This window comes from Scophthalmus maximus, chromosome 15 (genome assembly GCF_022379125.1).
Source record: "Scophthalmus maximus strain ysfricsl-2021 chromosome 15, ASM2237912v1, whole genome shotgun sequence".
NCBI classification, from domain to species: Eukaryota; Metazoa; Chordata; class Actinopteri; order Pleuronectiformes; family Scophthalmidae; genus Scophthalmus; species Scophthalmus maximus.
Genome location: NC_061529.1, coordinates 20,437,393 through 20,464,636, shown reverse-complemented (window position 1 = coordinate 20,464,636; position 27,244 = coordinate 20,437,393). Strand labels below are relative to the sequence as shown.

General features: G+C 40.2%; 1 protein-coding gene and 1 long non-coding RNA gene across 2 annotated transcripts in view; one reads left to right on the top strand and one right to left on the bottom strand.

Moving 5' to 3' along the window:
- The window catches only part of gabrb1 (gamma-aminobutyric acid type A receptor subunit beta1), a 70,986-nt gene that overhangs the window by 16,245 nt on the left and 27,497 nt on the right, over nucleotides 1–27,244 (bottom strand). The window contains exons 4-6 of the mRNA XM_035609560.2: nucleotides 19,148–19,368; nucleotides 9,293–9,375; nucleotides 1,192–1,335 (exon numbers count right to left, since the gene is read on the bottom strand). Coding sequence (XP_035465453.1) covers nucleotides 1,192–1,335; nucleotides 9,293–9,375; nucleotides 19,148–19,368 — 448 coding nt within the window. The remainder of the gene's footprint in view (nucleotides 1–1,191; nucleotides 1,336–9,292; nucleotides 9,376–19,147; nucleotides 19,369–27,244) is intronic.
- LOC118285772 lies at nucleotides 4,450–6,155 on the top strand. Its single transcript, XR_004785251.2, has 3 exons — nucleotides 4,450–4,764; nucleotides 5,014–5,074; nucleotides 5,703–6,155. It is a non-coding gene; the product is annotated as an uncharacterized LOC118285772 (long non-coding RNA).

Below are 27,244 nucleotides of genomic sequence, written 5' to 3'. Positions count from 1 at the left end.
ACAATGTTAAAGAAAGGATTGCATTTTATGTATGCACCAAGTATGTGTGACTAAAAAGATGCACTAATCTACAGTATCTAGTCTCATCAGAGTTCAGAGAGAGAGTGGGTGTGTGAGAAAGAATGTCGAGTCCACTTACATACTGTAGACAGTAAATGGTAAATGGACTGTATTTATATAGACTTTTCTTGTCTTAATGAGCACTCAAAGCGCTTTACAGGATAAGTCACATTCACAGACATTAATACTCTGCTAAAAAAGCCACCAGAGGCAATTCAAGTTTAAGTGTCTTGCCCAGGCATGTTCGGCATGAGGACTAGGGGAAGCTGGGATTGAACCACCAACCTTTGTACTAGTGGACAACCAACTCTACCTCCTGAACCACTCACAGAGCCGTCAGTAAGCTACAATATTCTTAATGATACTTAATAGTAAAAATCCAGTTAGCTTGGGTTAGAGCAGCATCACATTATGAGGCTGTAATATTTTGTTCAGGACTGTTCCTAAATACAGTGCCAGCTTTGTGAACACTACCAATGTTTTTCTTCATCAGAGTGATGTGGACTACAGAGCTAGTTACCAGTTAAGTATGAGCCAGGCTAATTTGCTTTTTCATACAGACAACCAGTCTGCCCATATAATATTTTTTTGTCCTCTTTAAGTCCAATTTTATCTTCCAATATTTAGTTAATTTGGCATTTACATTCATGCAAATATGATACACATTTTAAATTAACATTGGTGTGGTTTTCAATGACAAGCTATATATCTTTATTTCACTTGTGCTGGTGAGCTCCTTTGTTGAGGCTTAGTTGTGGTTATGGCTGTTTAATAGTGGTGAATTATTTTACAATGGCAAACAAAACCTATGCCATAGGGGTCTGGGTAAACCCTGGTTGCTAAAGGTTACCACATATTCTAACCAATCAGTATCCAGAATTTGCAGTGGCCATTGTGTGAGATGTATAACATATCCTACTAATTAAAGTACACAAAATTATTTTTTTCTGAATAACAGATACCAATGGTATGTGAAAAAAAGCAACAGAGGAGCGAGGTTGCAACTTGTAGGGGACGTGGCCTTGTGGCGACATAATATGTGCGATTTAGAGTCAGGGAATACGAGGGTGACTGACTACAGCTCAGTGTAACAGCCACACTTGGCTTTGATCGACACTGTGTTTTTGTTACCTGTTGCAAACACAGCTTTCTTGGAAAGGGTTTGGTAGTCTATGATGGAGAACTGGGGTAGTTCAATGTTCTCCACCCCAGTGACAGAACCTGCATTGCTTCCTCCCTGCCAGTAGAACTCGATGTCGTCAGTGGTGTATCCATCTGAGAGAGGCAGGGAAAAACAAGTTAAACTTCAACTGAAACACAGGGACAACCCAGCATATTTCAACCCACGCACAATACAGTGTTTTTAGTAGCAGAATGCCAACCTACGTTCATGAGATCTGTTTTCAGACCTGCGATGTTTAACTTGGAACTCAGAAGCATTTTCACACTTGGTTCAGTTCATCATGGTCTGGTAAGAACATTGGTTACATACAGAAACCCTTGATCCTAGATATGGCCTTCATGCATGTTAAGTGGTGAAGACTTTCTTTTGCACCCTGTGCCAAGCACTGGGCCTAAATAAGATCCGCATTTACAGTACATAACCCCTGCGAGACCTGAGGTCTCCCAAAAAGCCCACTGACAAAGTTTGGGGCAGTGTGGCCCTGCATCATAGAGGGCTATGCCTATATTCATAGAATCTGAAGTTACGGTACACAACCAACATTTTGTTTTATATTGGATTTACCCTCTAACAGATGTGATATGGCAAAGCTGGATGTGGTCAATGGCTCACTGGTACAAAAAGCGCCAGTTCACAAACACCATGAGTGGTACACACATAAGCAACATATTGGTAAATAGACAGTTTTGGTATAGTGCTTTTCTATTCTGAAAACCAGTCAAAGCACTTTACATTACAGGTCACATTGACCTATTCACACAGACATTCATTCAGTGCTTCTGTGTATCGTGCTCCAAACATATATCCACACACTGACAGCACAGCCATCATTTATAGCGGTAATTTAGGGTTCTGTATTTTGCCCTTCCGTTTAGTGGATGACCTCCTAACACACAGTCACTCTATATATAATCAGGTAATTTCCATCCCTTGTACTTAGCACTGTCTTTCAATGACACAACATTCCTGTAAATGCGACAAGGGTATGAGCAAAAGAGAGAGGTAAAAAAGCACTCAAGGCTTGGTGAAATGAAATAAACACTGGTTGGTCATTAAGGGGATGAAGCCATTACCTGGGCATTTTCAGCACCATGCTTAACCAAATGAGCTGGCCCACCATCGCACAAATTGCATACACACAACAGGGCTATGTTGGGAGGCTATAGGGCCATGCAGGTGGCCCTTCCAGGTGGAAGGCATATATGTAAGGCATATGCTGCAACATATGCCTTATAATGGCTTCACATAAGCACTGAGACAATCACTGTTTGGTCAGAGGCTTTCCCTGAGCATGTTCTCTGTAGCGAACAGCTGCTGCTGTTCCCGTCACATAATGAGACTCCGGACAGAGGTGATGAGACACTTCCTCCACCTTATTTCATTAAAAAACATCTCCAAGGAAATCACCCTGGATCTAAAAGAGGAGCTTATAATTTAAGGTGTTAAAAACATGGCCTCAGAGTTCACTCCCATCACCTCAGATAACAAGGAATTGAAGAAAGAGAGTGCACATGGATATTTGCATTATTTGGTCTAACAGGGCCTGTCCCAAAGGGTAAAAAGGGGGACTCCCACTAAGGCACCAGTGTGCCATCGGCCTCTCTCTTCTATTATTTTCAGAAAGCTTTGTGGAAAGACAGATCACTCTCCAAAACCTTTATTATAGCAGCATAACTTTTGATAGCAGCCAGAGCCAGGTTAGGGTCTATACAAGCAGCTGGAGGAAAGTCAACACATGAGATAAAGGGTGATGTGGGATTGGTGCGCTTTCTATGCACACCAGTGGACAATTGGAAAAATTGGAAGCTGCCGTGAATAGAGCTTTCACACCCTGAATATTGTGTATAACTGTGGGTAAACATGTGCTCTTTAAACACTCCCTTTCATGCGCCAAACTCACAGAAGCTGGCCTATCATGTGAAAATGCTTGATAGATAAACTGAGAAAGGTAGCTAGCTGAGATAGATTATCTTAGCTAGCTGTTCATCTTGGATAAGCTGTTCATCTAGCATAAGTGCAAAAATATGAGCAATGTGCACCTCAATTTACATGGTGGGACAGTTTGCCATGTTTGACGGCTAATTCTATATGCACACCCAGCTGTTTTGCTAATGGAATGGCAAAACCCAGCAGCACCCAAAAGTTCCACTTTGTGTAGTAGTGCGCTTGTCCATAATGCTGCTTTCATAAATGCTCTAGGGGGATCCTCCACGCATTTACAGAACATATGTAGGGCTAGAGAATATTGGTTCTACTGAAGCTGGACTTCAGACAAATTCCCTGTTTGGGAATGATGGGGACATGGACATGGAGGTCGAAGTACATGATGAAACCAGCATGGCAAAAGGGGCAGAGGTGTACAACTATGGCAGAACACTTGGTTCTCAGTGCTGGGCACAGACAGAGAAAGAAAGTATTCACCAGTGCATATTCTTGCGGGATAATCTCAATAGCAAGAGCTCTTAGAGGTTGAAGCCAAATATGGAATGAAATGGTGCAGTTTAGGCCAGTGCCGATTCTGGCAGTAGATTTTCTTGAACATAATTATCTTCATAAAGTAAGATGTTCCTGAAACCATAATTAGATGTACAATGTTCTCGGGTCCAGTTAAGCAATATTACAATAACTATAAGTGCAATTTTCCCACCCAATACTGAAAAGATTTAATGATGTACCTTTCCATTGCAGTATTACAATTTCAAATTCATATAATTCTAATGTTACCCATGGTCCAGTACTAAATATAACATCGCACACATCATACACAGGCAATGTCAACAATGTCCTCCAGTTTTTAAGAGGAACTTTGTTCTGAGCCTTGTGGAGAACATTTCAAACAAATACCGGATGAATAGTTTGCCTGCTCTGCGATAGGTTGTCCCAACAGAGAAGTCCAAGAAGCTTGCGCTCCTGTACTTTCGGTAAGTAAAATGATAGTTTTGCTCTGTGTTTGCAGTCATTAGCGGGTGTCTGCACTCGGTACCTGACTTGTTAGACTAGCTCCCTTATCAGCCAGTTAGCCTTCGAGCGAGACTCCCAGCGAGACTCCAGTTTTGCTGACGAGTCTAGCGGGATCAACACAACACGAAACCGACATTAGCCGGTAAAAAGCGTCTGCGTGTGGTTGGAAAATATGGTCAACCACGTTAAATGCCATACGAGCAATGCAATGTTAACGTAACATGAATGTTAAGTGTCAAGGTACATTAAGGTGTTTTTAACACAAGTGTTAATGTCACATATCAGACTTTTTAACGTAGAGGATGCGGTGTGTTATTGGTTATTGCGCATGTACGGTAACTTAAAATGAAACAGAAGAACACAAGAAGTTTGATTCATATATTTTACTAAAACTGACACAATAGATAATTAGGATGCAGGAACGGACTTGTTGTGATCGCCTGTGACGTGGTTTGTCTGTGTAGTTTTCCTCCAGAGGATCCGGGTAGACAGTACCAGTGGAAGCTCAACATGAGGCAGAACTGAACTCGGACTCGTCACTTCACCACTGAACTCCTATGGTTTGTGAATAACTTAATGGTCACATTTTTCCCAAGTGAAACATGAGAACAAAACATAATTCTACTGTGCCAGTTAAATATTCTATACATACTGTACTGTATATTCACTGAGTCAGTAGAACACTGTTAAATCTAAATCTAAAACTACATTCAAATACAGTTGAATATCTACAGAACACAAGCACACAAACCTCTTTACTTACAAACTTGTCTTACTATTTTTTATTTGTGTCTTGTCATTGTTATTAGGGAAGGACCTGCCTGAAGGACTCCACTGTGCTGACTATGTTCTGTCTCCACGAGCAAAGAAGTAAAATGAATGACTCGGTTCTTCTTTTAAAATATATTTAAATTACACAAACCTGTTATTTCTCAAGGTTTTATCTGTAGTGTATGAGTTATTTGTCAATTAATAGTCAGATTTGAATGTGAAATCTCACATATTCAGTCAGTGTTAAAGACAAAAATAGTTAAAATATAAACATAATTCATGAGCCAGAACCAGAAGTTATAGATTAACTCTCAGATTTATTTTTAGTTAAGGCACAAAACTTTAAACAATATTGGACAATATTAAAATTATAGAACACATTTAATATACAGACTGGGCAGAATGAGCCCAGAGCTGCAGAGTCCATGTGGTGGGAGGAGAAGGGGATACAGTGTGGGACTGTAGGGGAGGGGAAGAGCAGAGGTAATAAGTGTTATAGCTATAGTTGGTATTTTTTATCAACCATGACGAACATAAAATAAACTCGACATTGTCATGAAAGTCAGGGACATGTTTAGGCTTAACAAAGTGTGTCCTGAAGGCCTAATACAATAGCAGCGACACTACCAACTGTAGCAGTTACAGGTCACCTTCACAAGGTGCTGGAGGTGAGTCTGCTGCAGGTCGTCTTCATGTTGACCAGCCTGATGCTACTGATCTCCCTCAGGTTTTCGGCACCACTGTGGATGATGAGGCCGTCAGCTGCTGCTCTTCCTCATGGAGTGGAAACAGAGTGGAATAAGGCTTTTCTACCCCAGTCCACAAGCCAAACACAGCACGCCAAGGTCTGTAGCTCTCTGGACACCTCGGCGGACAAACTCATCACCATGTCCACATTGTGACTGTAGGATTTAAATTAATAAATGATTGTGATAAATGCTTCAGATAATGAAAATGTGAAGTCCACTAAAGAGTTTTTATGTTGACAACACTGCTATGTCACATCTGAAGGATAAAATGGAACTAAAGAGCTACATCTCAGAATATAGATGAGTCTAATACTTTAATTTTAGACAGACTATTTAACTGTAAAGTCAAGCAGCCACGACTGGTACTGGTTTGTTTTTGTACAGCTAGTGGAAGGATCACAGTTGAACTCAACAACAACCAATGTGCTGGAAGTAATAAACATCTTGTAACAAGTATAAAAGTGCCTTTCTTACAGTCATATTCAAAGTGATAATCTGGTACAGTAATGTCTATAGCAGTACAGGTAAGGTAGACTACCACACACTTCTGTCAGTGTGAAAACTTGATCTGTGCACTGTTTACGACAGTGGAGTGGGGAATTATAGTTTTCTATTTTCTTGTTTGGTGTATGTGTCCCTTAAGGCCAAATTAAATAAATAAACAACAATAATAACTAAGAGTACAAGCCAGTCTTAATAAAACATTTACTGTATGCCAAGAAAACTAACCATCAAGCGTAACTTCTGTATTGTTAATGTTTAATTGATTAATTTATTAGAATCAACATATAGTGGTGCAAATTACCACTAATACAATTTTTTTTAAGTAATTTTGAAAAACTATTATAATTTCAGTAACAAATATTTATTTCAAACATTGTTTATAGTTCCAGTGTTACTTACCACATGTAACGTTGGCTGGGACAAATGGTGGCGGAGCTCACGTTACCGCAGTCGGTACCGACCCGGTGCAGCCTCGGGGCGGCGGCGCTAGCCGGCTCGCACTTAGCCTAGCTTATTAACTTAGCTCCTCAGCGACAGCTGACTGGGAAGCTTCGACGTAGGTGTGCGTGTTTCAGCGACCGGTCTGCATTCGGCCCACCTCTATGTCCATATTTGGATTAGCCGGGTAAAGGAGGAGTCGGACCCTGCCAAGATGGCGACAGCTGAGCCGCTGCGGCACCGCCCACTTTGGGCTTCAAAACCGGCCTGCAGAAACCAATGGGTGCAAGCTGAGTTGGCCTCTTAGCTTCTGTTCATTTCTCTTCTGTCAAACATCTTCCACTTTCCCTCAGTCTGAGCTGAAACAAATATAAAGCCTTTCCTTTCCTTTTCTCTGGCAGGTCTCTGGGCTATGTCTCCAAACTGCGCCGTAGTGAAGCAGGCCCCCACTGCCCTTTCAGTAATTAGAACAGTTTAATTGGACGAGCTAGTCTTTCTTTCCAGAGTCTCCATCTTATCTAACGGCAGCAGCAGGATTTAAGGGAATTAGCTATTTCTCATTATTAGGAAGGTTTCATTATGATTTTGCTGTCTGTTCTTTTTATCAGCCACTTAATTTATGTGAGAAGAACTCCAAATATGACATTAGATATCATTTTTAAATGTAACGTATACTTTGAGAAAACAATAATTGTGTGATGCTATACGTTTTCCTATTAGAATTTTTTTTCCCGAAAAAGTACTTTTACTAACAGTGTCCTCATGTATTATTTATCAACAATATTTGTAATAAGAAGCCTCGTGTGTTTAGGGTTAGGGTTAGTCTCTGTGTGTGTTTGTGTGTGTGTGTGTGTGTGTGTCTAGTAAGCAAAGCTACCAAAAATAGCAGAGATGCCATTGACTGTGTTGACTTATAACGTTCCCTCAAGATCTCTCAAATGTATGTGATTCCCTTCCCCCCCCCAAAAAAAGACTGGACCAATTATTTTGGTGGTTTCTGTAAACACAGTGTTATTCGTCATCACAATCTAGTCATATAGAAGTAATACTCGCACCTGCTGACTGGCACACACTCACTTTCAACTGAGCCCCCACTGTTTCTATGCATAAGCATTTCATTATGTGTGGGACTTCAACTATGCATGTAGGTAACATCCATTATTCACCTGCAGCACTCTGGACAGGTCTGACCGAAGGAGAAATGCCAGTTTGCATTAGTTGGTGTAAAGTACAGCATGACCTCAGCGCAGTGATTTATGGAAGAGGATAATTTAAAGCTATTAACAGCGAGGTGGAATTTAATAGCACCAATGTCTGTTTTTGTGGCCGTAAGATGAGTGTTACATAGTAATCATATAAAGATACTATGGACAAATCAGTGTGTAGCGTATAATGTCACTGTGGTTTGAAACTTCAATATGTGTTAAACATTTGCTAAACAAAAAATGCAACTAATAAAATAAATATCTTCACATATTTTATAAGTAAACCTCAGGCCTTCAAATTCATATTAAAGGAATAATTCCCCTGAAACCTTTGTGTTTCTTTTAGACTTAATAAACTGAAATATTTTGCTCCTTTGTGAGCAATTCAGTCAGTTAAAAAATGTCAAATCGACAATAGAAACACTAAAAGCACCCCTGATGCATAATCCATTTCTTTGCTATTGATTTGTATGTTCAGTATGTCAAAGACAGTTTCTCCCCTACCTACACTGATATGCTATTCATGTCACACTATATATATTTAGTGGTTTTTATTGGAAAACTGAGGACTTGACATTGATGTTATAGCTGCATGAAAAAAATCTCCAAAATGTCCAGAGTCACCTTCCTAGGTGAGAGGAGTATTTAATCTTCAAAAAATATCGGTTGGATATAAATCCGTTTTATTTTGTTACTCCCTCCAGGTTGGGAGTAAATTTCTATCCTGTCTTTGAGTGAATGACAGAAAGACAGACAGACTGGTACAAATGTCAATCCAGACTGTTATGGCGAGACAGCTTCAGTCTATCTACAGTATGCTCCAACCCTAACCCATGGTCATTATCTTTGGATTTACAGTGTAGGGACTGAAAAATGAATCACATGTGGTGACAATGAAAGTCCATTGCAGGAATCATATGTCCCATGTGGACTGAGAATGTCTCTGATGATACACCAGCGGGCTGGAGAACATGGCTGGGGCCAGGGGCATCTGTGTTATCTCACTGCTACCACCGTAACCTGGACTTGAATACGTTGCAGAAAATGGAAAAAAAAAAGAACAATCTCCAAATCCAGAAACAGAAAATAAAAATTGGTTTTAAGAGTTGTCTTTTCTTGACCAAATAACCATGGGCATAGTTCTATCTATATCAAGTGGATCTTTGGATATTTTATTGGTGAACTTGTTAGACCACATGTAAAAATGAAGTTAGCAACATCTGTTGAATATCTGTATAGTCTGGAGCATTCATTTTTGTTGAGAGCCCTGAGACAACATAGGATAATAAAAGTGCAAGTGTAAAATAAACTTTTAGTTGTTCTAAAACTTTGTGGGACTATGTCCTTTCATACACACACTAACACACACACAAACACACACACACGCACACACACACACACACACACAAAGTGCCACTTACAGCTCTCTATCTCCAGGGTGCAGTTCTGCTCATCCAGTGGGTATCTGCGCAGGTCCATCATGCAGGCAGCTGTCGTAGTGATCCTAGGAGAGAGAAAAGGTTTTAAGTTGAACACTCATATCTGAAGAAAAATCCATCATGAACACATTGTGCCCTTACGTTTCTGAACTTCAACAAGTACTGTAGAGGTCCTCATTTAGATTCACACACGAGTGATTCAGTCTACACTGTAACACATCCGCCATTCAAATTTCAAAAGAGGGAAACATTTAATTTCCTCATGCCTTGGGAAACACTTGACTTTATGAAAGAAGGAACAATACAGTCAGTCTACCCCTCACACACATACGTCGCTTCCCACAGAACACTTCCTATCTGCCGAGCCTTCAATCAGACAAATCCTTTTACACCTCGAGTGGAACTGAACTATCTATTTCTTTCCCATAATTGCCTTTGCACTGCTGGCATCACTGCTGCTCCCCTTTGAAAAGCCTCCTGTTGGATCTTAATTACAACTGTGAGTAATTATGAACTAACACAGAAATCTAGGCAATTGGGTGGAACCCGTGACTTCCCCCCTTTGAAGTCTTACATCTGTAGGAGGGAACACTTCAGTTTGACAATTTAGAGACAACGAGAAAGAATTAATGATCAAGTTATTTTATTTATTTTTTATTTCACTAACAGGTTTTTAGTGGGAGTGAAGCTTCAATCGTTTTGTGGGTCACATTAATTCGGCCTCCTGGAACAGCAGCAGGCCCTGCTTACAGCCTCATACAGCTGGTTATGGTCATGCTGTGAAGTGAAAAAATCCTCTAGCCATAATCATTTGTTTAAAACAGCAAACACAATTAAACCTTGTCTCAGCTAACCGCTAAAACCATTTAGGCACATTACACTTAATATGCTGTAATGAGAAAATATAACACAGGGATTATGAACAAGCTATTTTTTTGTTGACATGCAGTTACAGTCATTAAAGCTGTGAATTTGGCAACGTAGCGCATATACAGGACAAATGATCCCTGCAAGAGTGATACACTGTAGAAAGGCATATGCAGATTGTGAGGCACAATCAGAACCTTTTGGGATGAATGATCCAATTGTTATTTCGTCAAAATGAACACTTCTTATTGAGAATGATGGCTCTCTATAACATGCTTATTAAATTCAAATGTTTTATAAGTCTACATTAGTGAGAGTTATATGTTCGTGCCTGGTATTGATAACAAGAGTACAACTTAGGTCAAAGGTTTTATCTCTTTTCTCAATAAAAGTTGTTGGAAAGTATTTCATCTGCTCAAAACCACCATGTTTTTTATTGTCCTGTCTAAAAGAAATGATATTTATGTGCCACTGACAACGTGTTGCTTTTCGACCAACATGTGATCCTGCAGCACAATATCATCTTGGAGTGATTGCAGCACTTAATAATACTTGTGCTTGGGGACAAGCAGCACTTGGTTAAAGATTGTGGTCTGGTTACAAGGGGCAGTAAGCGTTTTTGGAGAGAGCTTGTCTCTCTCCAAAAACTGTCTGCGGGGGTATGGGAGACCGACGCGCAAACCACTCGCTGATTTTTAGCATTTTTTGCATTTTCGTGCGTTTCCATCAACTGGTTTCGAGCGAATAAACTAGACCAGTTTCGTCCGAAGATGGCAGTATAGGCTACGTACGCCTACCGTAACACTGCAAAAGAACAGTAGAATAAGAGGAGGTTGCAAACCGAAAACAAAAGCACAGTTGGGTAGGCTACATACCGATACACCACACTGTATGCTTGCCAATGGAGAGAGGGAACATGGAGAGAGCAGGAGTTACTTTCAAAATTAAGTTATCATAGCAATGTGTAATGCTGTCCAGAGACGAAGACAGAGAAAGGCCATTCTGATGCACGTAGCGGGATCAAGGGCGATAAGATGACGGGTCTTACGCAACCATAGCCCGGAGGAAGACTCCGACAACTCAAACAGTTGATCAGTCGTGTGGAATGAATGTTCTCTATGTCAGAATTTATTCTGTAAAGTTTTATTTACATCTCGCATTTTTAGCATTGACTCTTTTTCGTAAAAGGCAAAAACCACAATTTTGCCATTTCCATCGATATGTGATACTCCAAGGTATTAAACGGGCAGATTTGCCAGATAATGCTTCTCTGCAGAGGAAAAGCTCGCTTTCGCAAGCAAACAGTGTTTGTAACAACCAGACTGTATGCATCCATCTGAGCCTGCACTGGATGGGAAAATGACAACCATGTTGGTCTGAAAGAAGCAATGACATAATGGTGCCAGGTCTAAGATAGGGTGTTTTTTGCCTTCACGTAACCACAGACAGGACCCAGGATATAACCCCCAAGCTCTGGTGTCACAGTCTGCCATGCACCGTCACCTCCTCTTCGCAACAGCAGCACATTCGATAAATGCAGCACTTTATTCATTCAAAAACCTCTGAACATAATCCAGCCAGGGATTGCGTTGCCACCACAACATAATTTGGAAAACTATTTAGTGATAGATAAATGTAACTCTTAGGAGACAGAGTTGCTCTATGAGCATCTTTGAGTCAGTAAAAAAAGAAAGTGATGGTTCCTCTTATTTTCATAAGATTGCCTTTCTTTTAATGTTACACAAGAAATTCTTTTTGGTACTTGCTTGATTTAATACTGCTTATTTGCTGTCTTAGCATCACAGAGACGCTGGCTATTTGCACATGGATGGTACTGATTTGCTGGTTTCTCACAGGGTAGGAATTTGAGGTAAGATGATGAACAAGGATCAAGAAGCTGGTAGGTGGTAGAAAGCATCTCACTTTTAGTGATGTGGTGTGGCAGAAAATATTGGTCAAATTCAGCTTCATGTGATAGCTGGGCTGTATGCAAACATGTTTGCATGTTTTTAATACAGCCCGGCAATACAGCGATGTACGGCAGTCGTCTTGGTAAGATAAAATAAGATATACCTTTATTCGTCCCACAATGGGGAAATTTGGGTATTACAGCAGCAAAGTGGACAGAAGAATATATAAAGACATTTACAAAAAAGGGTTAGTATGTACAAAATTTAACAAAAAACTAACATTAAATTAAAAAACAAAGTAAAGTATAAATACTATATACAGAGCAGTAGCAATAGTTGCAAATGGAGACTAAATATAAATATTGCACAATTAGTTTTTGCACTTTTAGTGTATCTGTGAATTATTTTACAGTGGTGAGTCGTGTGTGTTAGTGTGTGTCCTATTGTGAGCAGTGCTGGTTGTACAGCCTCACAGCAGCAGGAAGGAAGGACCTGCGGTACCGCTCCACACACTTAGGGTGAAGGAGCCGGTGGCTAAAGGGGCTGTTCAGTGCAGAGACAGTGTCCTGCATGGGGTGGGAGTCATTGTCCATCACTGATGATAGCTTTGGTACCATCCTCTTTCTCCCACCACCTGCACTGTGTCCAAGGGCATCCCAGGACTTCCTGATCAGTCTGACTGGTCTCCTCCTGTCAGCTGTTGACATGCTGCTGCTCCAGCAGACCACTCCATAGAAAATGGCTGATGCCACCACAGTGTCAAAGAAGGTGAATAAGCAATGTATGGCTGATTTCGGACCAGAACTCCAGACATGTCCGCAGAATTACATCCCGACATTCTCATATCACAAACGCAGCATGAGACTTTCAGTGTCAGATGCGTTAGCAACAGCAGGATAATATCCAAAGCATTCTGTGGCGTCTGGGGAGAGCAGCTAGGAGACAGGGCATGATGATAATTGCTCTTCAGAAACTTTTTTGTTTTGTTTACAGTCATCAACACGCCCACTGAATGAATGCTGAAAAGATTTGAATTGAAAACATTATTTAAATGGTGGTGAAAACTGGGACAATTGAGTATTTTACAGATATTTTTTGGCACATGGGACACCCAGCTAGAGGACAGGACAATCCCAGACAAGCCAGGACGTCAGACAAGCATAGTGTACCTGCAACTTTTGGACTCACACTTAAATAATAACAGTAATTACAACATAGAGCACATAGTATTGTAAAGAACCGCATAGCCAGCCACTACACATTATGGAAGTTCCTGGGGTGACCTGACAATCAAATAGTCAGGGTGCCATGTGGGAAGAAATGCACCGGTTTGACTCCAGGCCTGCTGAACTGTTTACTGCATGAAATTCCCTACTACTCTCCTCCTGCATTCCTGTTTCTCTTCACCTTCTATTTCTAGTGAAGGCAAAAAAATACTTGGGAAAATAAATAAATCAGTTCTTGCACCAGAGGTCACCTTAAGTCGGACCACCATCTGCAGTAGGACTGATGTATAGTCTTGGAAGAGTGGTGAATGTATCTGTATCACCTCTATCTTCAACAACAATTGCACTCAATAAAGGGCATACCTCCGCCAAGGCCCAACAGCTCCTTTAAATCAATCAAGCCGCACCACATTGCACATACTCATAGATATCAGTCCCCTAACTATGACAGATTTTTTCATCAATATCCATGAATTATTCTTAAGGTAATCTGTGAAAATGTAAATAACGTCCTATCTCGCAATGCTAAAGAAGTGATGAAAAATTCCTGGAAGCGCCTCTTAGTTGGGATCCACACCAAAAATTGAGTGGTGCTTTGTTGGTCCATGGCGCATCCTTCATTTGTGGGAATCTGTTCAGATATTTTTGCGTAATCCTGCTGACAAACAAATGGAGAAGGGAGAAAACATAACCTCCTTGGCGAATATAACAAGAGTCTTTCCCGGATTAAATATGGCAATGGTATGGATTCATTTTCTTCATGGCTGTGCGGAGCTAAATACTACAGAACACAATTCAGTATGAGATTAATCTACTTTTTTTTTGAGCTCTTATTGGAAACTATGCTTTAAAATGAGTGCATGTAATACCTTTAACGGTAAGAGAAACGGGGTAACAAGTGTGACTTGAGAAAAATCCCTCAATGCTTCTACTTGACCATCACTCTTCACTCTGCTGTGTGAGTGTCATGCTACACACACATCTTCCCATCCTTAGCTTTCTACGTGTCAGGACGTAGAAAGCCCTTCAGCACATGAATATTCATCCTTTTCTTACCTTGTTGAATATTCTGGGACCGTCCATCCATGTCCTGGACACACTGAACGCATTAGCAAGCACAAGATGAATTATGAAGCAGGTGCACAGAGCACGGACAGACAGTAAAAATAGAGAGTGTCGGCTTTATAACCGATCAGACGCCACTGCTGGAGTGTTGCAGTTCACCAGTTTTAAAGTCTGAATCTGAGTCCTCACCAATCATTCAGTCAGTCACAAAGTCACATGTATAACTATCTTTAAAGTCTTTACAGGTGGGCTTTGGGCTGCTTATACTAGATGTGTGTATCTGCTGATTATTTCCTAATCAGTGTGGCTCAGAATAAGACAGTAAGTGGTCCTTTGAGTCAAGATTTATTTTATCACCAGAGCTGGATTTTACATTCTCAAGATGTAGTTGTCCCACTTGCAAACTGAGCGTGCATGTCTCTGGTGTTTGAACACAACACAGTTCAGCTTGTCATGTTCACATTTGCTTTCTTTGGTTTAGGTCAAATGTGAGTAGTGCTGAATATTTTAAAAGGCTGGATGAATTTTGAAGTCCAACCAAAACAGTAGAAGAAGAAGTAAACGACTCTTGGAGTAAACGTCTCTTGGAGGCCCAAAGTAGCCGGCAGAAGAGCTGTAGGTGAAGTCACTTTTGCCCTGGGAATGGTGGTTGACTGGAAGTTACATTTTGTTGCTCCTGTCAGTAATTTATGTACAACACAACATGATTCCTCCCTTAATGGAATCTCAGTCACAGTCCATATTCAACCCGGGGTACATGTAATACAGACAACAAGTCATGAACAAAGTGGTCCCTAATACGTGGACTGCAGTTTGATGCTGGATTCTGATGAGATGCACCCGATCTCCATTGTTTTCAGAAAAGTAAAGGTGAGTCTATATCACTCCATTTATCAGTTAACACCAGTAGTTGACAGACAGTTTGGGGTTGCTATGCTACAGGTCCCGACTTGATAGAGTAGTGAAGTGGTATCTCACTGTACTTGATGGTTGAAGATAGCAACAAAAACTATTTTACATTTAGAAATAGTTTTTTCTCTGAAATGTCAATAAATGGAATTTTGGTAACAATTAGCAGGCCACTGTATATCCAAGATACATCCTCTGACAAAACAATCACCTGACCAGGGCCTTATCGATTCCTCCCCATTTCCTTTGCAAAAAAGAAGCAATTTATGTCTCCCTCTTCAGACCAATACAGGACGTGAAATGGCCTTAAAAACCATGTGTGGGTACTGATAATTGTGATGTCAAATTATGTACAATTTTCCATTACATGTGACCACCATTACTCCATGATAAGGTAACTGTAGGCATGTGTCAGCATAGAAGCTAAACTCGTTTGACGCTGCTGGGGTGTGAGATGCTAATATGTTATATGTCTTTTTTGCCAAACCCAAGGAATCCAGCCATTATCAACTGACATATGTATGTGCCAGTCAGTGGTGAGGTCATTTTGGGGAAACCTAAATATAGCTATTTTGCCATTAGTGAGCAAACTGTATGAATAATTGTGAGAGCCAGCAGGGGAAAATGATTCTGCAGCTTGCGAGGGAGAAATGAATCCTCCCTCCCTCAGAAACTGTTAAAAAGATGAAGTCAAAGTTGAAGATTTTGAAAATATCTGAAAAAAGATAATTTCAGACTAGAGGATAAAGAGAGTAAGATCAACTAGTGATGCTGATTACACATGATCAACGGATGTTGAAATGAGTATTGAATATATCATTACATTGATTATTATGAATTAATTGTTATAATGTATTACTTGCCAGACTGTGGTATGATCACTTTTTCCCCAAGGTATATCAGACTGACAGAATCCAAACAGTGACCAAAAAGTTTCAAGGGTTGACACGTGCAGTTTCAGTGAAATTAAATAAACAAAACCTTCAGGTATCTGGACTGCAAACAGCCATGAGAAATTGAAGATTTCACTGTTTGTTCCCTTTTTTTGTCCCATTTAGATAAAAGGTTGGCATCTTGGCAACTTTGTAGAAAAAAGCAGGACTTTTCTTCATACATATTTTGCATATAGACAAAAGATCCACAGACAGAGAAAATAGAGATCTGGAGCTATGGGAAGTTTTAAGAACAGTGGTTGAGCTGAGCTGACAGGGAAGCATAAATTAACTGTCCTCAATTGATGGATTTATTGAATGACAGCATACAGGCGCCTGCGACGTCATAAACGCTCAGGCAGGGATACTAATGGATTCTGTACCATCGACCTAACAATATGACCATAAAAAGGACTGACGGTGTGTTGCCTGTTTTTATGCTTTTTCATCACTGTAATGTGTTCTCTCCTCAGAGGAAATTCAAGGGCAGTGCTAAAAGGAGAGAGAAAAAAATGAGAAAGGGGGAGGGAAGGGGATCAAATATGCTAGATGGAAAGAATAGAGAGCAAAAGGAAAGAAATGGCGCGGGCAGCCCACAAGGCCTGTGTTCACTCAACCATGAAGGCAGGGCCATCTAGTGTCGCTTCTGGACAAATCTAGCCACGGGTCTCTGTCCTTTTCAACATGTTCGCTCATATTCGGGCCTGAGTAAGCACTGTGAGCCTGTCCTGGTATACTGCTCTCTATACTGCACTTATATCTCTGCTCCTTCCCCTGGCGTCTGCTCTCTGACAGACTGGCTAGATAAAACCATGTCTGTGACATGATGAGTAAAGGCCCGAAAAAAGTAATATTACAGGAAAACAATTTTTTTGTTTTGTACAGATTTCCCCTCTTTTTTTCTATAAAGCAATTTAGAATGTAAGTAAATTTAACTTTTGCTTGAATTTTATGTTTGATGAATTTAATAGTTCTGTAATATGACTGTAAATATGCAAACGTGTCTTTGGTTTTTAATTGCATTTTTATACAATATTTGTATTTGTAGAGTAAATAAAACAATATGTTAGTAGTAAAATACTGTAGATACACTGGGCAGTTTCATTAATTTGAATCAAATACCTTAACTAATAGAAATAAACCTAGACGGTAGTTGTGTTAAATATACTTTTACATACTCATATTCCACTGTTTAATGGACGTTCATCACCAACACATAAAAAGTGCATGTATTTTTTACAGTTTGAGACATGTAATTTCATGGCAGGGCTATTTTTCAGTGTTATTTTCTAAGCCAAGACCAATGTTACATTAAAACTCGGGTGTAGTTTGAGTTCAAAACTTACAGATTTCCTTAATTTCCCGAGCAAGTTTGAAACATTTGAAAAGACAAAAATCGATACAAAGGTCATTGAAAAGAAGCAAAGATCTATTTTTTTTCCTTCCATTAAATAAATGAAGCGCAATTGGTTCATGAGAAAATGTTTAAAATTTTCCAAAATTCAAAATCTCGTAGTTGTAGGAAAACCTTTTAAAACTTCCTGGATTCACACTAAAAATGTATTCAAAGGCATTTCTCATTTTCATAATTGATATTTGGCAGGACCCCCTAATTTTGAATTTCTGACTCGCATGGGGGCTGCTTAATTTTCATACATCCCACTCATTCTTTGGTCAGTGAGGGAACATCAATGAGGAGGACATAGAAGAACAGCTTAAATGGTCAGTGACACTATAAACTATACCCACTGTATATTCCAGTGATTTCACGTCAGAATTTTCTTATTAAAATGTCCAACTTTGCCTCAAGGCAAAAAAAAAGAGTGAAGTCATCATCCCTCAATTGCAGAAACACAGAATACCATTGAACTCAAACCATTGACAGTGATCGACCAATTGTTTCCTCAATTAACTCCATGAGACCCATCGAAGCTGTGGTCTGCTGAGAGCACGGCTGTGTGTGCACAATGTGTACACAGCGGACTCTGCGTAAATGATTCACCAGCTGGTTTTCCCTCAAAGCTCAGGAGTAAATGCAGACAGAGCCTCTGACGGGAGACATTGAGGAATCTGTCTCCCGCTAATCAGCTGCTGCTAACCCAAAGTCTGCGATGTTCTTGTAAGCAAAAATGGCCAAACGTCATATTCTTATTATTAGTTGTTGGTGTTGAGACTAAAAATCACACAGGTCATGTAAGGATTCCAGCTCTACTGCCACTCTTTGGAAAAAAACGACGCAGCTATAAAACATGAAGCGCTCATTCATGAATTATGAATCAACATTTGTGCAACATTCTTATTTACTGAAAGAGATGTATTAAAATTTGCAATTCATTACAACACTTTAACCCACTTTAAACTGGCGGACAAGCAGCATCTTCAGTGATTCTCAAAGTGGGGGCTGCACCAAGACATTGACACATGTTCATCTGTCTCTATCTCTCAGTTGTTTTTTGGTCATTCGTGGTCATATTTCCAAATATTATATATGTATATATATATATGGTTAGCACAACTTTGAGCTGCATTATGTTACTGGAAAATAGATTTATTGCAGCTGCTCTTTCACATGAACAGTTTTCTATTGGCACACCAGAGGGAGCCTTTTAACTGTGAAGCAGGTGTATGAAGGTAGAGTTAGTGGAGCTTTGTAAATGGTGCCAGTCTTCAATGAAAACAGTTCTACAAGATAAGCTTTGGACTTATGCTGCAGACCATTTTGGGCCACTAATTGGCTTGTGCAGACCCCTGAAGACACCTGGTTTCTCTGTTGTATGTGATGTTCGCGTTGACATGAAATAAAATATAGCATCAGTGCTTTCATTTATGTTCTCTAACAACTGCTTACCTCCTTTACCTACCACCTCATGGTGCAAATAAATGACAGTTAACAAGGGCTACAAAGAAAGGAGCGAGAGTAGCTCTCACCTGAGACCGTAGAGCACTGTTCCATCAGGGTGCAGTCTGATCATTCGGTTCTTCACTGTCACCCCGTGGACAAAGGACTTCTTGTCATTAATGAAGTAGGTGTCAGGGACCCACAACTGGTCTGCCACTCTGTTGTCCAGGGTGAGGTTGAGAGGAATGCCTGTGTAAGACAGACGCTTGTCTCTCCAGGACTGCTGAAAGTACATGGTGATGGTGTAGTCCTGCAGGAATGACATGGTGTATAAGGTTAGCAAATCAGCATGTGGCTCTGTAACACCCTGTACAATTATCTGTGTTGTAAGTACAATTCATGCATTCGTTGTATATTAGCACGTCACAAACATTTCACATTTTAGATAGTACTGCTGCTTTTGACACAGATGAGCATATAATATTACTGGACTGATTAGAAAAGAGGATTGAAGTTTCTGACACAATACTGAAAGTTGTTCATATCAAACAGTATCTCCAGGTCGGACTGGCTTGGTCTCAATCTGCAGCTATTTATTCAAGCAGAATAACATGAACACTTGGAGTTCCCCAGGGCTCAATCCTTGGGCCTCTTTTAATTAGCACTAACGTATTATATTAGCATTATTATATGCTCGTATTAAGCCAAATTATATTTAAAAAATATTTTTTATTTAAATTATCAACATCATACAGATGACATACAAATCTACTTTCTGATGCATGCACCCCCATTGATTCTTTCCGCAAGTGCATTGAAATTATCAGTGGGTGGCTGTGTTTGAACACCCCTCAGTTAAAGAAAAAGGAAAATAAATGTTGATATGTCTGCTGCAAAATAAATCTTTGAAAAACACAAATCCAGACTGAAATATCATCACATCAAATCAATATGAAAGTCTGAATTATTTCATATTAACCAAAGCAAAAATCTGCGGAATCGTGTCCAGACATGACATAGAAAGACTTGTCTCTTCTATTCCGGTCAGGCAATATCAGTAATCCATAAATGTTACACCTGGATTTTTGTCAAAGTATTGTTTGTGTCATATGATCCCATCATTTTCAAAGCCTGACCACAAAAATGACGCTGACTTGTTCCAGCCTCAGCACATGCTGCTGAGATGGATTATGTTTTGCAACATCAGTCTATATTAAGCAGCTGGAACAGTAACTGGCATGCTCATGCTAATGTATCACTCATTTCAAAGTACTTGAATAGCAGTGGTCTTTCTATGAGCTGCTAATGTAATGGAGCAAGAGCATATATGTCCAAATTAACTTTTGCTAATTAAATGGCGAAAAGGAAGGGGGGGGGGGGGTTAGCTGCGCCATGTGCATCTGTTCAAAAGGGTTCAACTTATTCTCTTTATGATTCATGGGTGTGTAACATTGGGGCTTAACATGCAATAAACCAATCGGAGTGCCATATCCCATTCCATTTAAAGGCCATGTGAGCCTGTTGCACCTTGCTGCTACAGTATTATAATGGTGGGTTTTCCAGGTAGAAAGAGAGAACACTTCTTTGCAGAGGAAACATATTTACTATCTTGATAATGAGTCATAAAATACGAATTTAATACTGCACCACTGACCAGGTTTTTGTTGACCAATCACTTTTCTCTGCCTCAAGATACATTTTCGCACAGAATGCCATTCTGTTTTTACTAATACTGAGACAAATCTATGCACATAATCGTTTCTCTGTTTTCGTCCCTGTCCTTTGTTCACCCAACTATCCACCCTGACCTTCTCCATGAACGGTTCTGTGGCTCTATAACAACTTCACACTACCTCTGGCTGTCCTGCTGACAGACAAGAGACATACTTAGCATGGCTGGTATCATTTTAGGCATTCATATATTCAACTGGTGGAATTGTTTTTATTTCCGATGACAGGTGTTCGATGTGTAGTACAGACCCACTATGCCCTTGCTACAAATATGGAGATAAAACAGGATTTAAAGGAGCTTCAACAGGATGAATTGTCTCTGTGTAGTGTTATTGTTTGGCTGCTGTGAGCTGATGTGTGATGTTGGAGCCTCTGGGAACATGTGTTTCTGCTTTTGTCCCTTGCTCTCCGACTACATTTCAACAACAACACCGTACAGTGTGAAATGCATTGTGTCACAGCGTATTATGATGGCCTGCATACATTCAGCATCACTGAAGAACACCACTCTTCCCTCTCTTCCCAGCCATTCTCAACTGTCCAACGTCCTCCAAAGCAAACACCATTTGAACGGCTAGTGTGAGTTTCATAGTGCAGATCTGACCAAAATCCCTAATCCCTGTTTAATTTGGGGCTTCAGAGTTATCAGAGATCAACAAACAAGTGCCAAGATCCATCACACTATAATTACATTCTTTAATTCGTTTATTTATTTTTTGTCCCATTAAAATGATCCCCGGAACACGGAGTTATTCACACTGCCACTAGAGGTCAGCGGTAGACCTGGTAAAGCTGTCAAGTTTGTGTATATAAATGGATTTGTTTATATTCTGTAAAGTAACCGTGCAGATTCTCTGCCATGTAACCCTAACCTTAACCATTAACCTTGCCTTTACAAGTTCATCAACCATGCATTGGTAAAGCAAAGAAAGGCCAATGCTCTCAGGCGAAAAGTATTTGTAGCATATGTCCTGTCACCAGTAGAGGCGCTGTTTTAGGAAACGGTGTATATGGTCATTTTTACCACGTATGACATAGTTCGTCATATGAGTTGTAGAACTTGTTGCAATATGTAAATGCCTAGCTGGGACATAAGCATGTCAATACATGCTTATGTCAATACAGGATGGACACTGAAAATAAGACAGAGATCAACATATTTTCCTCCAGACTTAGATCATAAAATGTCTACTGAGTAAAGTTTTTTATACTTTTGAAAATGTTACTCTCTTATGTTCAAAGTGGAATGAGAAAGTTACAAAAATCTAAATTGATTTGCGGTTCGGGATTTAAACACCGCATCTCAGATTCAAGGCTGCCTTCCCTTGCATATTGATTGGTTCTGAGGACAAGGACGGGCACAGCATAACAAGACCAACCCTCATCATTGACTAACTAACAGGATAGGCAGTGGTGGAGGTCTTAAAAAAGTCTGCTCAAAGTCACTGAAAAAAAGAGATGACACAGGTAATAAGGAGGAACAAAGCGTGAGAACATTGTAAATAAATAATCATTCTAAAAGCCCTTCAGGTATTCTAATGAAGTGCTCATCAATATTCTTCAGTTGACACTGGGTAACCTTTGGAGAAGGCTTCCATGAGAATTTTGCAACACTGCTCTGTTATCGTGCTGATTTGACATGCAAAGCTGCAGTTAAGATTCCTCTCACTGCTCTCTGGTTTTCCAGCATTCACTGCAGTTTGTAAAAATGCTTATACATCAATTTGCCAACAACCTAGAGAGGAAAAAAAAAAACTTTCTCATAAATAAGGCAAACATGTACTAGGAGCACATCTGAACACCTCACTGTGGTGTGTGAGTGAGGGAGAACTCCTCTTTTCTCACCATTTGTCCCTGGCATCTAAGTATACACTATTAGTTTGTACATTGTGTTGCAGGTTAATACATTGTTTGATTGAATTGTTTGTTCCTTTGTTCATACCCACCATGTATGACTATTGGTTGGGAGGGCGCCACCCAGCATTTCCAGAATTGTATGCTTTTATTTTCTATAAGAAAGTTTTCTTTTGTTATTTTCAGACGAGTAGATTTGGTAACATATCATGTTTTTACGTCTGCGAGCGACTTTGTATTTTTCAATATTAAATATACTATAAACATATAAATCCAAACATTATTATTTGAATTGGCTGTTTTGCTTTGAAGCTGATCGTTTTGCGAATTTCCCAGAATTAGATTGGGAAGATATTTCCCAGAATTAGGCCAATTGTTTTTGGGGATGTTGGGGACATGTTCTGAGTAGTTAAAGAACCGTATCTAATCACCTTCTTTGTTATGGTTTGATTCCCTGTGTTGTTTTCTCTTTTTTATTTCTCTTTTTCCCATGTTGTCTAAAGCTGGAGATATACACATACTTGCTATGTGCTCGCAAACTATGCATGTTACTGGAGGATTCCACTAGAGGGCAAACCACAAAACTCAGACCATATTGGACTAGAACTAGATCATCGCTTTCATAGATGAGGTGCGAGGCACCTAAATAACGAGGTAATGACAATAGCGAGCATGGGCCTCCATACTGCCCCTACTGTGAATATGGGTATTTGCAACTTGTGCACACAAAGCGTCCTTTTCCTTAACCGGCACACCTAACAGACCGAGATAAGCAAGGCAGGCAGAAGTTCAGATTTAAATTACACCTTGAATGGTGTGGAATGTCAATAAAAAAGATATTCTCCTCCAACATTTTTTTCAGCCTGAATGGATTTTGTTTCACTTCATTATTCATTTTCCAAATTTGAATTGCTAAGCAAATCAGAGATGTGAGCAATGATTCAGAAAAGTCGGGAAATAGAGCATCCGAGTCGGTAGACAGGCACTGGAAATGTTAGTGGCCAATAATAATGTAGATGACATCACCTCTCGTGAGACAGCAGTGAGAAAGTGCTGCCTCATAAAGCTGGGAACACAAAGTAAGGAATATGTGTGTGTGTGTGTGTGTGTGTGTGTGTGTGTGTGTGTGTGTGTGTGTGTGGTTACAGTCCCATTGGGGATGAAGACTTTCTAAGAGTCTATTATTAGAAGCAGCTGTTCTCGTCAGCACCCGCTTCACCATCATCGCCGTGGCACCTTGGTGTTTCCGCAGCAGAGCGATGGCCTCAACGTGAGCTGAATGCTGCTGTGCATATGCACTGTGCTAAAGTACAGCGGCGGGGCGAGGCAGAGGTTCACCGCTGTTGCTGCACCAAACCGCTCTGCACTGCACTTTAGGCGGACGGAGAACAGGGCCGGCGAATGCCCTTGGTTTGTTTTCCTTTTTTCCTCCAATAGTCTGTGTTAATGTGAGGAAGGTGCTGGCGACACATTTCCTCTTTCTTTCTTGCTCTGTCCATATCTACCTCTTTCTGTCCATGTTTTTACTACAGCAAACATACAAGCAGCAAGGTGAAACATGGGCATCTATGCCATGCTAAACCCCCACTGCAGTGTGCTGCTGCCTGACCTAATTCTTCCCTATCCACAGCCATCTCTGGATGCAGCCTGGAAGACATCAAAAGGAAGGTGGGGGGTAGCAGTGCAGTCATTTTGCAACCAACTTCAACTTCAGTCCTGAAAACATTGAAATGCAGGCGGCAGTGCTTGGCCAATGATCAGGATACTTTTGAACACATGAATTCATGTGCTGTAGTTATTGAGAAAAACAAACATGCTTGCTAATTTGTTAATATGTGCATGCAAAGGATCAATAAGCCCATTCACACACTACTTGCTAAGCACCAGACAGACAGACAGACCAACTAAACATTGTGGAGCATTTATCAGCCTGGCTGAGCCTCTGAGCACACAGTTAAATAAACTTGCACAACGTATTTGTTAATGTCCGGTTACATTAGCAGTTAGTTAACAAAACAAACAATCTGTTGATCTGACACAGATTTTATGAACATTATGAAATGTGTCGGTACTGAGAAAAAGGTGTCATGAAACATAAGCTGTTTTCAGACAATGTCCGCAGAATTGCGTCCGCACATTCTGGAGAGTTTGTCAGGAGAAACTTTTATGGATTTGCTCCCCTATTTTTTTGTCTTAACATGTCATCATACTGTCCACACAATCAGGTGATTATATCTGAGCAAATGTTATTATACCAGTTTGTCAGATCAAATGCTCAGCGATGGGTTCAGCCCAAACCATCGCTGATCGATCTGAGCAGACTGACTACACAGTGAGAGACTATTTGCACAATGGCTTCATTTTCCTGATCCCGTGACCACATCTATTTGTATATTCAATATTGTAGAAATGCAGGAAATTTGTTTTGAATTATATTTTTTATTTTTTCTCTTGTGGAGGACCCCAACCATTATATGTCTTTTATTCTTTATGCATACATCATTAATTTTGTAATTTTAAGCTTGGTTAAGCTATTTTCAACAAACATAATATAACGCAGTAACATAATTCATCTGTTTTGCTTCCGGGGTTACCCGCATAACTCTAATTTAGAATAAACCGTTGATCATAATGATGTTTGAGGTGCCCTGCCTTTTCTGGGCACCTGCTGACCAATCAGGTTTGGCATGTCTTGTCATGCTGTTATTTATTGATACAACATTATATACCTCTGACTAAGGAGAAACATGTTCATGTTAATGTCATACAGGCCTATTTTACTGCATCATAAGAAAGTGATAATACAACAGTCATGATAATGACAGTGTCTGACAATCTCAAAGAACACAGATGCTGACTCTCTGTTGTCTGCCACCCACCAGGACTCTTGCTGTTGCCAAACCAACCACCATGCTCCCATCCCTCCCCTTGTTACCATGCCAACCTCCAGCATGTACTCACACAGGTAGAAAATGACAGTTCTATACAAGTCAAGTTTCTTGCAAGAGTGAACATATGAGCAGAAGGAATGTCTCCGCCACATCAGGGAGAGAAAGAGAGACAAGACATCTAGTGTAAAATATAAAACTAAAAGCCGTTTTTTGTACTAGTTTTCGTAATATTGTGAAATAATTATATTTTCCAGGGATTTTTTATACAAACAAAATTCATAGTTTCTTTTGTATCACTATTAGTACTTTCTTAATAGCATTTATGTTTTATAATACAAGTACTTTGGGTATATGAGGTAAAAACCCAACCATCCGCAGACTGAATCTGAATGCAGAGCAACCCACGCCCCACCAGTGATATTTTCCACCTGCTGTGACATCACTCAGTGGGTTGTGGCCAGAAGCAACAGCAATTGCATGCCCCATGTGATATAATGAGGTAGTAAGTAAGACATGCGTATGTTAAGACTAGGAACTGTAAATTGACAACACGGATAGGTAACACAAGCACAGGTCCAATGGAAGTTGAAAAAACAAATGGATGCTTAACAGTAACTCTCTCCCTCTGCACTCTCTGTATGTGTGTGTGTGTGTGTGTGTGTGTGTGTGTGTGTGTGTACTTGCGTGTTTGCGACCTCCCCCTCCGCTATCTGGCCTGATAAAATCACGGAGGAAATGAACCTTGGACGATGTTGCATGTAATCTTTATCCTGTATTTGTGCTCTTAACATGCTGTTTTACAAGAGCTGCTGTCTGCTGACAGTAAAATCATGAGGAGCGGTAATCATGACATCATTTTAATTGTCTTCAAAACCCAGATTACTGAAACCAATTGTTTTTCTTACTTGAACATGACTCATGTATTACAGAAAAAAACTAAACAGTGGGTTGATACTGACCCAGGTACTGATGAGGTAAAGAACACCCAGTGAGCAGCATTTTAGTGGAAAAAAAATAAAATAACATCTTCTCAAAATGCTACCCAAATGTGTCACCATTCTCGTTCAATCTTTTGCAAAGAGAATTAGCGAAAATATATGTACTTTCTTCCTAGTAGTGGCACACATAAATTAATCTGCACCTCCTTGTAAAAAGAAGCGGTCCTGGAGACTTGTTGACCTATGCTGCCTTCAAATGGAACCTGTGAGCTTGAGGTTGCGATGTGGGATGTCACTGGTGCGGTGGTGGTTAAGCGGTGCTTAAGTGGCAGCTGCCAGGCAAAAGCAACATGGACGTGAATTTTATCATGACATAATTCAGAGAGTGCCAGTCAACACTCACGCTCTGCTGGAAGACTGGCGACATGGTTTTTGGAGAGTACTCCTAGCTAAATACTAGAAGGTGAGCCACCTTAGCTGAGCATGTAAATACTTTTCTTGGTGCAACTGACCCATTAGGTTACTGTTACACAAACTACTGAGTACCTTGTGACAAATACCAAACAATGAACAATATTGCTCTGTCTATGTGTTGACGTCAATCTCACCTTGCTCGCTCTCTCACAGCAGCCTGTTGGCTGCTGTCTTCCTCCTCCTCTCTTACATTTCTCTCTTCCTGACCCTCACTTGCTGCTTCAGTTGCCACAGCAGCACTAGCTGAGGCCTAAAAATATTCAAAACTAATTAATTGAATATCTGATCACTTTGGCTG